The sequence below is a fragment of the Amblyomma maculatum genome, chromosome 11 (genome assembly GCF_055883805.1).
Source record: "Amblyomma maculatum isolate TAMU_Amacu chromosome 11, ASM5588380v1, whole genome shotgun sequence".
Taxonomy (NCBI): domain Eukaryota; kingdom Metazoa; phylum Arthropoda; class Arachnida; order Ixodida; family Ixodidae; genus Amblyomma; species Amblyomma maculatum.
This window is the reverse complement of record NC_139354.1, coordinates 152,002,014-152,018,097: the sequence shown is the minus strand read 5'-3', so window position 1 is coordinate 152,018,097 and position 16,084 is coordinate 152,002,014. Positions and strand designations below refer to the sequence as shown.

Below are 16,084 nucleotides of genomic sequence, written 5' to 3'. Positions count from 1 at the left end.
GCACAAACACTGCACATTTTTTGTACTTGTATGTAATTTTCAGGCCCGTGTTTCTCCAGCAGTTTTTACTTTTTTCATTTCTGTTGTCACAGCCCAACTCGCGCGGTTTCCGACAGTGAACTTGTTCTGAATACAAAACGTAACATCAGATTGTTGTGTAGCTAAAACAGGAATGTGCAAGAAAGCCACCGACTACAAAAAGTGGTGCAGAATTTCCTTCATAAAAAAAGGTCATCACAAAATGTCAATAGTGGAATAAAAAGGATTCTTTTTTTTTGCGAAGCTGAATCATCAACAAGAAAATATACCATTTCATTAGCGTGTTATCAAGCGTTCTTCTGGTGTACTGGGAAGAGTATTCTCTACAACTCTTACGTCTATTTCTTTCTGAGACAAATGATGCTGACTTTTGAAATGATTGCTAGGCGGGTATAACATGCGTATTACCCACAAGTTGCTTAGAAAGAAGAGCTGACAGCCGCGTATAACAAGGAAGGCATATGGTATTTGTGATGCTCATCAATCGGAAATAATAATACAATTATTTTTGTGGATGAAAGATAATTGATTACAAACTAGAAGCCAAAATAGCATGCTGGCCGTGAGATTCGACCCAAATTCCTACTAGTAGCGCGTTCGGTGCTTTACCAGCTGAGCTAATCTGGCCTTGCAAATTCTCGCCAGCACTACATTCCTCCAGAGCGACTTTTTTACTCACGTCTTTTAGCCGTAACCCTATGCGCGATATTTACGAAACAGGTTTGCCTTTTTTTACCGCTAAGCCGGATAAGCATTAGAGCTCGCAGGAGCAACAATAACAGCATGTGTTCGCTGCGTTAAGGTCCCATGGAGCGAAGTACGTGCAGTTGTGCCTACCGTGTGCATTCTACCGCGCTTGTTCTTTTCCATGCCCTGAGTAATCTTGGATTTTCGTCCAACAGTGAGTACTTTGGCAGCGACATTGCTTGGTTTCGTGGGTAGTCGCCGCGGAGAGAGTAGCGAGGAAAGATTGACGGTTTGATAATTTCCTTAATTTATACGTTCTTCACTCTCTACTGCGACCGCAGATTGAGAAGCTCAACTGGCAGTACGCCTGTCGCAGTGCTTTTCTCATTCCTGGTACTGGATAGCAAAACGTTTCTGCGCACATATTATAATTTTGGCAGATAGAAGAATAGAACCCTCGAAGCGCTAATCGAGTTACCAAAGCAGCGAAACAGATGGGACAGTCAGATACAATGCGAAGGGTCATTGTACTGGAGGCGATAATATTTAGGCGCTCACTTCTAGAGGAAGGCGCTCCGTTTGGCCACCGTATTTCTTGAAGCAAACACAACAGAAATGTCTGCAGTGTCAGTACTTAAGTAGCATCGCCAGGAAACAGATACTCAGGTTCGCGAAAGCAACTTAGATTTGGAAGCAGTGGCGTGTATCCCATAAAAAGAAATAAAAAATTAACCTTCCTAGCTTCATCTTAAAAGTAGAGGCTTAGATTTGGAAGCAGTGGCGCGTATTCCATAAAAGGAAATAAAACATTAACCTTCCTACCTTCACTTTAAAAGTAGACCCTAGAGCCTCTAGCATCAATTTTTATTACGCCATTTGAAATTTGAAATTTGAAAAAAAAAATCGTGTGCAAAGTATTTAACGCGACTATAAAATGGCCAGAAAGACCACTAAAACACTTTCAATGCGTACTGAGAATGCTTTTGAGCATACGCCCTAAGTATAATGTCTTGAAATGAAGCCAGCGATTTATTACTAACGTTAATTTTTTTTTTTTTTCACGGGCTTATTGGTCCTTGCATGGAGGTGAGATTCGGCACTAATTCTCTGTGAGGTCATGCGTCACAACTACGGAGAGTGACAGGCTGCCATTGGCTGCAGACACAATGACCACAACGTCACAGACACAATTCCAGTAGCAGCGAAAGTCGTCGGCTCGTGTGCTACATGCGTGAACCACTGAGATTTGCAGCACGGCTCTTCGATTCGCATCGTTAATCTATAATGTGGCGACGCCTGTGAACTGAAAGTGCACGTCGGCGCACAAGACCGAAATGCGCAAGAGCTGGCCCGATTCGACATTTTGCATTTTTGCTTTAGCATCATAGAAAATAGGCAGCATCAACCTTCGAGTATCGACCGAGTGCGTAACATCGATCATTCATGTGGCGTGTTGTCAATTAAACAGAACGTGCGTCCAAAAACGACTGCCCTCAGCTGAATCAAGAAGTGCACAAATTCCCACTGGTTACATGCAGCCCTGGATGCCGCGAGGTTACCGCAGAGATGCCATCCTCTAGCGCTGCGAGCGATGGCAGCCTTGCCGAGCGCTGCTTCCTGGTCGTCCCTCTGTTTGGCATCGAATGCACAACGGACGGCGTTTTTAAACCGGCCAGCGTAATAGCTGATACACACGAAACTGCCTTCAGAGATGATTTAGTTAAGCAACGCCACAGCAGGGGGGCTATATTCTAGCTGAGAGGGTGAGCCGGGCGCACCGGCGTCGCTCATATGCCACATGCGTATGTTAACTTGCCTGCATCGCAGCTGTCACTTCTACCAGCAAATCAGTATGCTTCAGCAGTCCCCAAAAGGGTCATATTTGGCGTCATTTTTGTCCCAGTAATGTGTTGCAAATAACTTTCCGATGCTTGCGAATGCAGCTTAAACTTTTCTGTCGGTGATCGCTCACTGTGAAAGCAGGCAGTCAACTCTATCCATCAGCAGCATCTTCGCGTAGTTTTGGCGACCTTGTCATACCGTATCGACAAGAAACACATCTCTTTTGTCCGGCATTACATTACGCAAACTTTTGCGTGAACAGTTGGCGAATACCTTGTTGGCCGGAAAAGCATTTCGGGAACGCTCCTCAGCTGCCTGTCTAGCGCAACCGCTTGCGTTTTACTTCCGTGCCCGATTCTTGCGTGTACCCGCAGAAATCTGTCACACTGCCTGCACTGCCGAGCTGCATGTGCCACGCTACTTTGCTGATGGGTTGCGCCGTTTATTCTGCCTCGGACGATGCATAAATTCTGCATGCACGTTACAGCTTGGCACTTAACATTATGTGGGGAAAAATGTTTAATAGGCAACATTACTGATGGGTAATTCGTGCCCACCAGTAATTCCATACCCAGATTTTGTAGCGTTCTCTTCAAATGATGAAATCAATGCTCACGTCGATGATACCTACATTGCCTTCGTTATACACCAGAAGATATGCTTCTAGCCGGCCATCATGAAAGCGCTCGTTCTGCCTAAAAACGACGACAGGATGTTTACTAACGCGTGCATCTAGCACGCTTCTCAGCCAGCGTCCACGCTATCGTTCCAACTCTGCGAGGAGACCGGTCGGTTTTGCTTAAACCACACATTATAGTACAGGAGACTGACGGGCAGTGCGAGCGTGAGAGAAAAATAGGTATTTGGAAAGCCATGCTCGACAGGAGTGCACACTAATTAGCGCTCAATAGGAGAGGGTTATGAAGGAGGACGCTTCTCCCCCTCGGCCTATCCACCAGTATGCACTCGTAAACCACCCTATCGGGCTGTAAGCGATCGCAATGTCGATAGGTTAACAACGTGCAGAAGCCGGCGTCCGAGGCAGACCGAGACAAGTTTGAAATCTTGCAAGCACAGAGGAGAAAGGAAAGGCAGAGACCGATGAATGGGCGGTGTTGGATAGGAAAAAGACACGCTTGGGAAAATGGCACGAATACGCGCACTGAACGTCAGCCGATGATGTTTCCATGAGTGGGGTTCTGTCTGCAAGTTTTTGTCTTTGTTCTTTTCTTTTCTGGCATCCCAGCGTCTTCAGGTGAGGGTGAACCGAAGGAGCACTATATTTAATCTCCGATATCTGAGGTGTTCATCGAGCTAGCACAAATTCTTGAGTTTCAGTGATCAGCGAGGGATACTTATCCTCGTCTGCTTTGCTTTACCTCATTTTAGAAGTTTTATAGTCCCTTTAACTTTCTCAAACATATTATTCTGTCTTCCGCTCTGTTGAAATCCTGAGCACCCGTAAGTTATACGCGCTACAACACATTAACTAGGCACTCCTCTACCGCGCTTGGTACCAACAATCACAGTTTGCCTATGCATTGCCTTCCCGCCTGTCACACAGAGCGCCTGTTTGGAAATGTTAAGGCAGCAGTAATATTTTATCCATTTTTCCTGGAACGCTCTTCTCAATTCTGGGTTACAGCCAAGGTGATGCATCTTCGTCTGAGCAAGAAGTGCACGCTAATGCTGAAAATATGTGCCAATTTTCTCAACGAATTTTAACTGTAACCAAGCAACAGAAACGCTGCGTTGTCAGGACATAATGAATTAAATTTCGTTTCTTTTGTCGTCATTAGGATTCGACCTTTCCGCTATGCTCACTTGTGTAACCGTAGTGGTTGAGTGATAACAGCTCTAAAATGTAAAATGTTTGTAAACTAGTTCACAAGAATGCAAAGGCGCTGTATCTGCCACCCTTCTACCATAGTCATGCCTGAATTGCACCCTAAGTGAAGCGAGAAAGATGGGAGTAAAAGCGGAAGGAGAGAAAGAGGTGCCGTAGTGGAAGGCTTCGGCGTAATTTCGACAACTGAGGGATATTTACCGGGTACTAAAATTGCGCAGCACACAATTGCATCCACGTTTCTCCGCCATCGAAACAGTAGCGGTGGTCTGGCTCACACCGGGTACTCTGTTCAGTGACCGGGCACCTTCACCATTCGGCAAATTTTAAAACCTTATTGTCCACCAGTACGTGCTATAATCTCGGTCTAGGCATCGTCACACTGCACTAGATGCCATGAAGTACATGGCGCTGCTGGACATGTCGCGCGCAGCTTCCATTCCTGCTACTTGCAGAGCTCCGAGCTCGGTGGGAGAGGATCTTTGAGTGTATGTGTTAGGGTAACAGTGGGATGGGATAACAAAGACTGGTGTGAAGGCACCCGGGAGCATGCGGGAAAGTAGGTGGCCGGTGGGGAGGGTTCGTGCGTGCAGACGGTGTAGAAGGCTTTGGGGGTGGAAGGTAAGGAATGAGTAAAGTGGAGGTACAAAGCGCCCACTTGGCTCAATAGGCTTGCGTCAGCTCGCTGTACATTTGCACGTGCTCTCTCAAGTTGTCCTGGCCCAAATCCACCGCCACCTTTATGAGTCCTCGAAAGTGAGCAACGCCGCCCTTCAACCCGAATATCGCGAGTGCGCAGACCCCCAGATCAGCTCCACGTGGCGGGACGGTTAAGGAAAAATTATCACTTGCGGTAGGCTATCTCTTGGAACTTGCTTCCAGCGAAATTTAGTACTACGTCTTTTGAATTGGAAAGAATATACCGAGCTTTAGTGCGATTGTAATAGTGAGAGGAGGGCCAGATGGTAGCTGGTATTGGAATGCATCATGAAACCGCGCACACATAGAAGGGACAGAGAACAAAGCGACGGGTCAAAGCACGGGGACACTTCATTTGAAGTTTTGCGCTTTGTCCCGTCGCTTTCTTCTCTGTCCCTTGTTTTAGTGCGAGCAATGGCTGCCGCTATTGCAGTCTCCGCTGCTGTTTCCGTGCGGGAAACGCGAGCTCTCATTTCGACCTCGGCGTCCACTTTTGGATGGACGCACAACACGAGATGACCGTGTGCTATGCATTGCCAGTGCACGTTGAAGAACCCCAGATAACCGAAATTTCCGGCGTGCACCACAACCGCCGCCCTCGTAATGAGTCGCTATGGGACCTTAAACCCGACAGAGCCAATTAAATCAGCTATCTTCGCTGCCATGAAAGATGGGGCATTGTAAGGAAGAACCTGAATGCAAGAGTCCTGGCCGGCTAGTTGTGACATATCCTTCCCATACGAAGTGAGATGACCAAGTTGGCAGTTCCTGTTAAAGGTAATGTGAGACAACTGTACGCCCAGTCAGTGCGCGTAAATGGCTTCTACCGGCTATTGCTTGTCAGCGCCATGCTCGTGATTTTTGCTCACAAAGTCATCCAGCACCGTCGTTGACGTCAGATTTTCTGGTTAATAGGGCCTTTATCGATGTCGTATTAAAACCGCAGACATGACCGGAGAGTGGCAAGGCGACAACGCGGGTTACTACCACCCCATTTTTCGCCTTCCTTTTTCTTGTCTCGGCGGTTTTTTCCTTACGTTATTCTAGCAACTGGCCTACAACCACGCTCTATTCACGATAGGCCGCCGTTGACTGTGATATATCCAAAATTGATGAACTCGAAAAACATTTTTTACGCGTGTTTAGATAATTACTGCAAGAATAGCTCAGTTGGAAGTGCTTAATTCGATAGCTGTTTTATAGGCTTTAGACCGGTAACGGGGCGTGAAATAGATTATTTATTTAGCTTGGAATGGCTGCCGCACTGTCGTGCCTATTGACTAGTTTTCGCAAAAGGCTATGAAATGATTCCATATTATTGTCTGCTGACTACACGTATGGCGTAGGCATGACAGCTGTAATTTTTTGGAGCTGATGCATTGATGATCCGCATGAGCCTATCCTAATCCTTACTTTGGTATTGTTTCAGTTGGATATTATGTGGCTGACACGGTGTACCAACAGGTTTTTTTTTATAGGCCTAATTGTCGCTGTTGGACGCCTTCCTATAAAGTGCTTCCTCTCTTGCTTCAGCGTGGTTGTTATCAAACGTCTATTTTAAAAGGTTATGAAGGCGGGCTGGATGGTATATTCATTACAGCGTAACTTACGTGATGAAACAGACAGGAAGAAAAAGAAAATTTAGGCCGCTTTCAAGTTATTTTAAGCAACAGTCAGTATCAGTTTGTGTGTGATTGGTCCTTTGTCTTCTCAAGTCAACGCATTCATTTCTCTCATATTTGCTTCAACGTGTAGCTCAAGATAACAAGGAATGCATGTTAAAGGCGAACACTTCTATTTGTTAGTTTGCTAGCTAATTTGCGTTGAACCTGTGCACGCAGATTTCATACAACTGCCTATACCTTTTAAAGTCTGTTTGGAGTTTTTATATTTGCCTAGTTCGATCAGAATTAGTTCTAAATCCGCGTCGTCTGCAGCACTAGTTGTATCCTCGTTAGTGTAGCCTAAGCTGAAGACGAAGCGGATTGATAATTCGATATGATCAATTTAGTCGAGTGCGCAACATCTAAACCGATAATATATACGTTAGCTGGTAGTACGCTGTCTGTGTGCCGAAGTCCAGCATCAGTAATAGTTATATAAACAATATCAGCATAATGCGGTTTTCGTTTAGCGTTGCAATAGTCATTCTATTACCGCCCGCCCCGTGGCCCTCCTTTTGTTCATTCTCGTTTCTTAAATTGTTATGAACCATGAGAAATGTGTGTTCTTGCTCTCTTTTCAGCACGCTTTCAGAATCTGTGGTTGGGGACAAATCATCGCGGAATGTTATTCAAGGTAAGGTTACGATCATGTTTTAACATAACGTGTTGGCACTGAAAGCCGGTTCATATTTTAATTTCTGTTAGTTGCTTCCAATCTTTCTGACACAATATAACAGGCACAGTTAATGCCCATTCGATGCGTATTCTCTTTTTTTTTGCGATTTAAAAATCAATTTTCTCCGAACTTGCGATATTTGGGGGAAAATCTAACCAGGTAATAAGAGGAGTGTAGCTCCAGTTGCCTTCGTATGATAGAACGTACATGAAGCTAACGAATGCAATTATGACATCAAGTGATCAGCCAGTAGCACAGCCAGCAGTATAACAGCAAGTGCACAGCATGTTAATCGTGTGTAAAGGAGTTGTCTTTTATTGTGGGCACGAATCCAAGAGAAGGAATGGGGTCGCTCTCATAGTAAACAGAAGAATGGGCAAAGCAGTGCTAGGGTACAACCCCAAAAACGACCGAATGATTTCACTTCGGATCCAAGGTCACCCTTTCAACATAACAGTTATCCAAGTCTATGCACCGACCACTACTGCTGAAGAAGCTGACGTTGAGAGATTTTATGCGGACCTACAATGCCTCTTAGACCGCACCCCATCATCAGACGTCGTTTTTCTCACAGGAGACTGGAATGCTAAGGTCAGGATTGAAGAAATATCTGGAATTATAGGCAAGTTCGGTCTTGGCGAGCACAATGAAGCTGGGCAGAGGCTAGTAGAGTTTTGTCAAGAAAACAACCTGACCATAACGAATACTCATTTTCAACAGCACAAGAGGCGCCTGTACACATGTACTACACCGGACGGTCTGTACAGGAATCAGATCGATTATATTCTTTGCCTGCAGAGATGGAGAAGCGCTATAAAAGCAGTAAAAACAAGGCCTGGGGCCGATTTTGGCACCGATCATCAGCTTCTTGTTGCCAAAATTAAGTTTCGATTGAGGAAAACGCAGAAAACTAGAAGGCCTTTCAGGTATGATCTGGATCAAATTCCATTAGAATATGCTGTGGAAGTGAGGAATCGATTTCAAGAATTAGGTCTAGAAGACAGAGAGCCCGAAGAGATGTAGACTGATGTTCATGATATAATACAAGAAGTTGCTACTAAGGTAGTTCCAAAGCAAAAGAAATGCAAGAAAGCAAACTGGTTATCTGAAGAGGCTTTGCAAATAGCTGAGGAAAAGAGGATGGCAAAAGTTATGGGGGAAAGAGAAAGATACAAGGTTCTCAATGCGGATTTTCAGAAAATAGCAAGGAGAGATAAGAATGCCTTCCTGAACATACAGTACCAAGCAGTTGAGGACAACATCCAATTAAGGAACACAAGAGCTCTGTATAAGACAATCAAAGATATCAAAGGAAGCTTCTGTGCTAAGCTGGACGTGATAAAGGACAAACGAGACAAGGACCTGACTGAAGCCTCGGAGATAAACAGGTGGCAGGAATACACAGAAGAACTGTACAAGAAGGACCCGAATGTGCAAACCCAACATAAGACGGTTGTGATTACTGATCTCGAGCCGGGCATCCTGAAGAATGAAGTTGAATGGGCCTTAGCCAGCCTTGCTAAGAACAAAGCTAGCGGAATTGATGGCATTCCAGCTGAGTTGCTTCAAAACCTCAACCATGACGCTGTTAGCATTCTGTACACATTATGTCAGAAGATTTGGACAACTCTGCAGTGGCCACAGGATTGGAAGAGGTCAGTTTACATCCCCATTCCAAAGAAAGGCAGCGCCAAAGATTGTTCCAACTACCGCACGATCGCGCTTATTTCGCATGCTAGCAAGGTGATATTGAAAATCCTCCAAGGTAGGCTGCAGCAGTATGTGGATCGGGAGCTTCCGGACGTGCAAGCTGGGTTTCGCAAGGGCAGAGAAACAGAGACCAAATTGCTAACCTTCGCTGGATCATGGAAAAAGCAAGAGAGTTCCAGAAACCCATCTACTTCTGCTTTATTGATTATGCGAAAGCGTTTGACTGCGTAGATCACAACAGATTGTGGCAAGCTCTCCAAGAAATGAGAGTTCCAATTCACCTCATCTGTCTCCTCAGGAACCTGCATAAAGGGCAAGAGGCGACAGTCAGAACTGGGCATGGTATTACTTATTGGCTTCCGATCGAGAAAGGAGTGAGGCAAGGCTGCATACTGTCGCCATGCCTATTTAACCTATATGCAAAGTGCATCTTGATGAAGGCCGGTCTGGACGAGTCTTCAGCTGGAGTGAAGATTGCTAGAAAACGTATTAACAACCTTAGATATGCGGATGATACCACTTTAATGGCAGAAGGTGAAGTGGAACTCAAGAGACCTCTGATGCGCGTACATGAAGAGAGCAAGAAGTTTGGGCCTAAACTGAACATTAAAAAGACAAAGATCATGGCGTCTTGCCCTATCAAGTCCTGGAGCATCAATGGACAAGAAGTGAAAGTTGTGACAGATTTTCTGTTCTTGGGCTCAAAGATTACCTCGGAAGGAGACTGCAGCCTTGAAATTAGGAGACGCCTGCTTCTGGGAAAGAGAGCAATGGTTAGCCTTGACCGCCTAGTAAAGAGCATAGACATTAGTCTGCCAACCAAGATCCGTATAACTCGTGCTATGGTCTTTCGAGTTGTGATGTATGGATGCGAGAGTTCGACTGTGAAAAAGGCTGACCGCCGAAGAATTGACGCGTTTGAATTGTGGTACTGGCGAAGACTCTTGAGAGTTCCTTGGACTGCCAGAAGATCAAATAAGTCGATATTGTCGACCATAAACCCTGACTGCTCATTGTAAGGTCAAATTCTAAAGTTAAAGCTCAGCTACTTTGGTTATATGATGAGAAGAGAGGAGTCGCTGGAGAAAGATTTGTTGTTGGCAAGGTTGAGGGTCCCCGGAGAAGGGGTCGACAGCGAACGCGATGGCAAGATGGCATCCTCGGGGCACTGCAGATGAAGTTATGTGATGTTAGGTAGATAGTGAGAGACCGGAAAGCGTGGCGTGACATGGTCCATAGGGTCACGAAGAGTCGGACACGACTGAACGACTGAACTGAACTGAAAGGAGTTGAGCCAAAAGCTGCTTTTGAATGATCGTTTGGGATAAGAGCTCGTGCACGCGCATAAGATGACGCACAAGACGGTCGCAACTGCGAAATAACTCCTACGTATTCTAAATCCTGCAGATCATTACCTCCCTTAAACTGGTACTTATACATCGAGTTGACACTTTCTCGGTGGATAGGTGGCACGCGTACAGCGAATGAATTCCTTCATGCTTTCGCTAGGCCGGCTTTCGCAGGGTCGCGGCGAATAATCGCCGGGCCCCACCATGGTTGTGCCGCGGTTAGGGCGCTCGACTACTGCGCCCAAGGACGCGCGATCGAATCCCGGCCATGGCGGCCGCTTTTTGATTCAGGTGAAAAGCAAGGCGCCCGTATGCTGCGTAATGTGAGTGCATGTTAAACAACTCCAGGTGGTCAAACTTTCCGGAGCCGTCCACTACGGCGTCTCTCATATTGAGAAACCCTCAGAAACGTTAAACGCTCTAAAATCAAAACAAAATAAAATCGTCGCTGGATCCCCGTTTATCATCGCGTGACGTTTGTCTTCATAGCTTAAGCGAGAGCACTGCCATTCGCCTTTGTTGCAGCTCCACCCCTCACCTTTTTCCTGGCTTGACTCCTTTAGCAGCTAGCTATTTGGTGCGCTACTCAGTACATTGTTTCCTAAAACAACGTTGCTCACTGCATTCAAGGCAGAGCAGCTCGCCCCGCCTGGTATATTTAATGGAAGCAATCGCCTTCCCTGGCACTGTCCGCCTTCTGCCCCCTTCGGAGAGAACCAACCTGGGCGTACTCAATCCAGTGGGTGATAAACCTTTTTATTGTGTACAGCGTGCGGGAGATCGCAGTATGACCTTCACAATTCCCATGTAGAGCCACACTATAGCCTACCATAGACCACACTGCGGGTGTCTAAAGCCCCCTTCGGAGTGCATTCATGTACTGGCTGATTCTTCTCTGGAGCCATGGCTACGGATACTTCCGTACTGGCGGCCAATGTACACTTTCTTGCAGGCCTGTGTTAAAGGCCACAAAGCTGGGCCACTCGAATAATTGGTGTTGCCACCTATAATACTTACTTTCCTCGTTTGATCTGAAGCAAAGTGTGAAAACAATTATGCGTTCACCGCCTCCGACCTATTCTGCCAGGCAAAATATTTTTTTACTTTATGCTATCCCTCGGATTTGCTAAGCTGTGTCGTGAGATCACAAACACTTGGCTATGTTCATTGTAATTAAAGCTGAGTATAGTTTTGTTAAGGCACACTTCACTAGCCAATAAAGTTGCTGTGGCAGGCGTTAGGCCACAGTACGGAGTGTAGTCACAGTCTCGTTTAGAAGTTGCATCTGTAAAACAAGAGCTTCTGTGCGCATGAAACAAATTTATGGTAAGCTCATAAGCACTCTGTGCTGTTGCAATTGACGAAACAATTCAAGGGTAAACGCTGCTGAACCGAATATTGAGCGATATCACTTTTGATATAAGACACAAGGCTGGTTGTAATGTTCTTTTGTTGATTTATTTCTCGATGTAACGATTACGAACAGAGTTGTGTGATCATTGTAATAAACTTGCGCGGCTATATGCTTAGCAGTAAAATTGCAAAATGTTCCGCAAATGCGCAGTATATACAATGCCGTAAGGGAAGGAAAGAAGAAACGAAGGAAGAAGGGACTGAATGAAGAGCTTTCATAGCTTATGGCTCCTGGAAATAGCGGCGGCGTGCTAAGGTTTGCGGCCGCTCTCTGCACAGTGTGGCTGGTTCGTCAAAAACGTTGCCAGAGTATTGCAGAACCTGCAGGGGAGAAACGCGAAAACCGGAGTGTTGCTGCTGCATACGGTACATCGCTCGCCCTTTGTCGAACACAACCAGCATTCCGTTACAGTGCCTAGAATATACTGGCTAGTGTGACGAACGCCCACGCTTCCCTATGGGCGAGGATGGCGCTATTTGCAATGAAAGCCAATCGTTAGCGGCAGAGGGCGCTGCTTGTCGAGAGGGTACCACCTGAGCCGACGACGCAGTTTTCTCTCTTCAGAATACGGCAATCTGTTGGTGTTGTGCCGGCGTGTTAAACCTGCTTCTGCGCGTCTTTTGCTTTCACGAAGGCGCAGCAGTTTATTTACGGTGTAGGTGTTTGCTCCCGCGAGTCGTTCCGCACTTCTACCTGCTCGGCGACGATTGCATCGGTTTTTTTTTTTCGCGTTTTGTGCGCGCGTTCTGTGCTCGCCTGCATTCCTTCTTTTTTTACTGTGTCCCAGTGGTGAAGCGCGGTTCCCGATTGTTGTTTCTCCAGTGCCTCTAACTAAACTGCAGAGAAAAATGCCAAAGAGAAAGCGGTGGTGCACAGAGAAGACTTTCTTTTTTGGCAAACGGGGCTACCGCTAGAACAAGGAGCGTACGTATTACTGCGCTATCTGATGCTACGTAAGTACGCATTCTGTACAATGGGAACGAAGCATCGATAGAAATGACGGAAGGTAAACGGCAACTGCTTTTGTTGGCGAGAAACATTTTTAGACCATGCAGTTATATTCACAATTAGGATGGAAACTTGGGGGAGTCGGTAACGGTGCTCCATGACAGTGTGTAGCAAAAGAGTGTACACAATCAGGAACTACAGACAGCACCTGTGTTGTGTACCTTTTCTGTGTCCCTCGATTGTCCTTTTGCGCTACACATATGTCATATGGATGCAGCTATATTCGTTGGTAATGCCGCGCATGTTTCACCGTAAGCGCGGCATTACCAACGAGCTTCCTCGCGATGAACCGGCCGCGTCTCGTGCATATTGTGTATCTGAGAAAAAAAAGAAAACTACCGACGATTACGTTACTTCCTAATGCGAAATTTGAGCGCAGCAAATAAGCTGTTTCACCTTTTGGATAGATTGAGGCAAAGAAATCGAGCAACACATGTATGCGCTATCACATAATTTTTTTTAATTTTTCACACGTCGCCGTGTCTGGGGAAAAGGGGATCCTGGTGGTTGAGCCGATGCCGAGTGTTTGGACCTTTAAGGCCCCTCGGCGGAGGCAACACACCACTTTGGCCCACGCTTCCCATAGACGGCACCTCCGGGCTGACCCACCAGGGGGGAACCGGCAGTCGCCTTTTCCTATCCTCCCCTCCATCTTTCACTTTCCTATCTTCTATCCTACAGCTCCCCTGTCTTCTTCTCTCTTCTTGGATTCTTCCTTCTTCCGGGCGGCTAGGGTTAACCGTGTGTGGTGTAACTGCCCTGGGTTACCCATATTAGGTTATAGTTACTGTGTACAGCTGGCGAGGGTAGGACTTATTTATTTAACTCCTGCCCCGTCCCCTTGTTGGGCTCGATGGTGGGTGGCTGGCACTGTGACCGAACAGCATACTTACTTTATGGCTTCTTCAAGACAAAATGATCGCCAAACAAAGAAAAGGCGGACCGAAGTAACCTCTCAATTCTTTAATGAAAAACTAGAAATATTCCCCAAGTTCCACGTTATCCACAGTGAAAAACCAGAAAAGCCAGCCCGCATGGTGTCTCCCTTCATCGTGTCCAAGTCTCTCACACAAGCCCTGGGTCCAGGATACAAAGTGTCCAAGCTGGGCAGTGGGGACCTCCTGCTTGAAGTCAAAGACAAAACTCAATATGACAACATTCCAAAGCTTGAGTGGTTTGGGGACATCCCAATTGTAGTGTCTATGCACACATCATTGAATACTGTCCGTGGCGTGATATCTGAGAGCGATTTCTTGAACCTCACAGAAGAAGAAATGCTTGAGGGGCTTAAAGAACAGCATGTAACCAATGTCCACAGAATAAAAATAAGAAAAGATGACAAAGAAATACCCACTAAGCACCTTGTCCTAACTTTTGCCACCTCCACACTCCCCGAATCTATTGAAAAAAGGATATATCAAAGTGACTGTGCGACATTATATCCCCAACCCCAGATGCTGTTTCAATTGTCAACGCTTCGGTCATGGCTCACAGAGCTGCCGTGGCCGTCCAAAATGTGCAAGATGTGCTGGAAATGACCACACCTCTGAAAACTGTGCAGCTGTGCCACGTTGCCCCAACTGCGATGGGGAGCCTACTCCAGATCATGCCAAACTTGGAAAAATGAAAAGGAAATCATAGCCATAAAAACAATAGAAAACATCAGCTTCAAAGAAGCGCGCGAAAAACTGAAGAAGAAAAACCCATTCGTTTTTACAGCGAAGGCAGACTACTCCAAGGTGGCGCGTGGGGGCGACACGCCACGCTTGAATCTATCTGGCTCCTGTCCAGGCAATGCCTCAGACAGGACCACCCCCGCCCCAGGCAGGGACAGCGAAAGCTTCCTTGCCATCTGCAAAACAGGGCCTACCGGTCTCACAACCGTCAGCCCAAAAGGCTTCCCTTCAGAAGAAGCCTGAAACACAAGCACCCGCAGCTGACCAGCGGACGTCCAGCGCCTCCAAGGAAGCGATGGACACTAGTCTTAGTTCGCCGCCGCTTCTGCGCCGGCACAACTCCCTTGAAAAGAAAAAAAGGAACAAACCCCGAATAACGGGCCCTGAGAGACCCGAAACCTAAATTTTTAACTCTCAACAAAATCCACCCAATATGGCGTTCCTCATTCACTGGAACTGTCGAGGTCTAATTAACAACTATAGTGATGTAAAAGATCTCTTAAACACGTTCTCTCCATTCGTCATCTGTTTACAAGAAACAAACCTAGGACCTGAATATAAAAACATTCTAAAAAATTATAAAGTCTTTCGGTGTGACCGGGAGCAGTCTGGTAGATTATCAGGAGGTGTCGCTATTGTTATCCAGAGTGGTGTTGCAACCAGACAATTCAAGCTCAAAACTAAATACGAAGCCGTAGCTGTTACCACTTTGCTTTTTAAAACGATAACGATATGCTGCTTATATCTTCAACCTCATTCACCAGTAAACCTCCATGACTTAGAGGAGCTTTTAGACCAGCTACCAGAGCCTTATCTGGTAGTTGGTGATTTTAATGCCCATTCATGTTTTTGGGGCAGTGAATTAACAGATACTAGAGGCCGCATATTAGAAGATTTTATATTATGTAACAACATATGTTTGCTGAACACCGGGAAGCAAACATACTGCTCACCAAGGTCTGGAAAAATGAGCTGTTTAGATCTATCCCTCTGCTCGCCATCGATTTTTAATTATTTTAAATGGGACGTGATAGACAACCCGTATGGAAGTGATCATCTACCTGTTGTTATTGAGCTTTTATCTTCTCCATCAATCATCCCTTCTAAACCGCGTCGCTGGAAGCTCCACCTAGCCGAGTGGTCATTGTTCAAATCAGAAGCCAATTTAGAAAACATTTTTTCAGACAGCCTCAGTGCAGATCAATTAAATGAGCTTTTCACGACCCGTATCCTTGCTGCTGCTCACCTTGCTATCCCCCAGTCCTCGTGCAAAATACAACCAAATCATAAACTGTGGTACACACAGGAATGTAAGGAAGCAAAAAAAAAACAACAACAAAATAACGCCTGGGGTGTCTTTCGCAGGTACCGAACGCACGAGAACCTAATGAACTTTAAGAAAGCAAGAGATATATTCGTCGCAGCGCAGAGAAAACATCTTGGAAAAACTATGTTTCATCTATAAACAGTTCCA

The 16,084-nt window shown here is 46.0% G+C and overlaps 1 protein-coding gene across 1 annotated transcript in view; it reads left to right on the top strand.

Moving 5' to 3' along the window:
• The window catches only part of LOC146175190 (isoamyl acetate-hydrolyzing esterase 1 homolog), a 57,562-nt gene that overhangs the window by 378 nt on the left and 41,100 nt on the right, over window positions 1-16,084 (top strand). Inside the window, exon 2 of the mRNA XM_084583674.1 lies at window positions 7,359-7,411. Within this exon, the coding sequence (XP_084439800.1) occupies window positions 7,359-7,411 (53 nt within the window). The remainder of the gene's footprint in view (window positions 1-7,358; window positions 7,412-16,084) is intronic.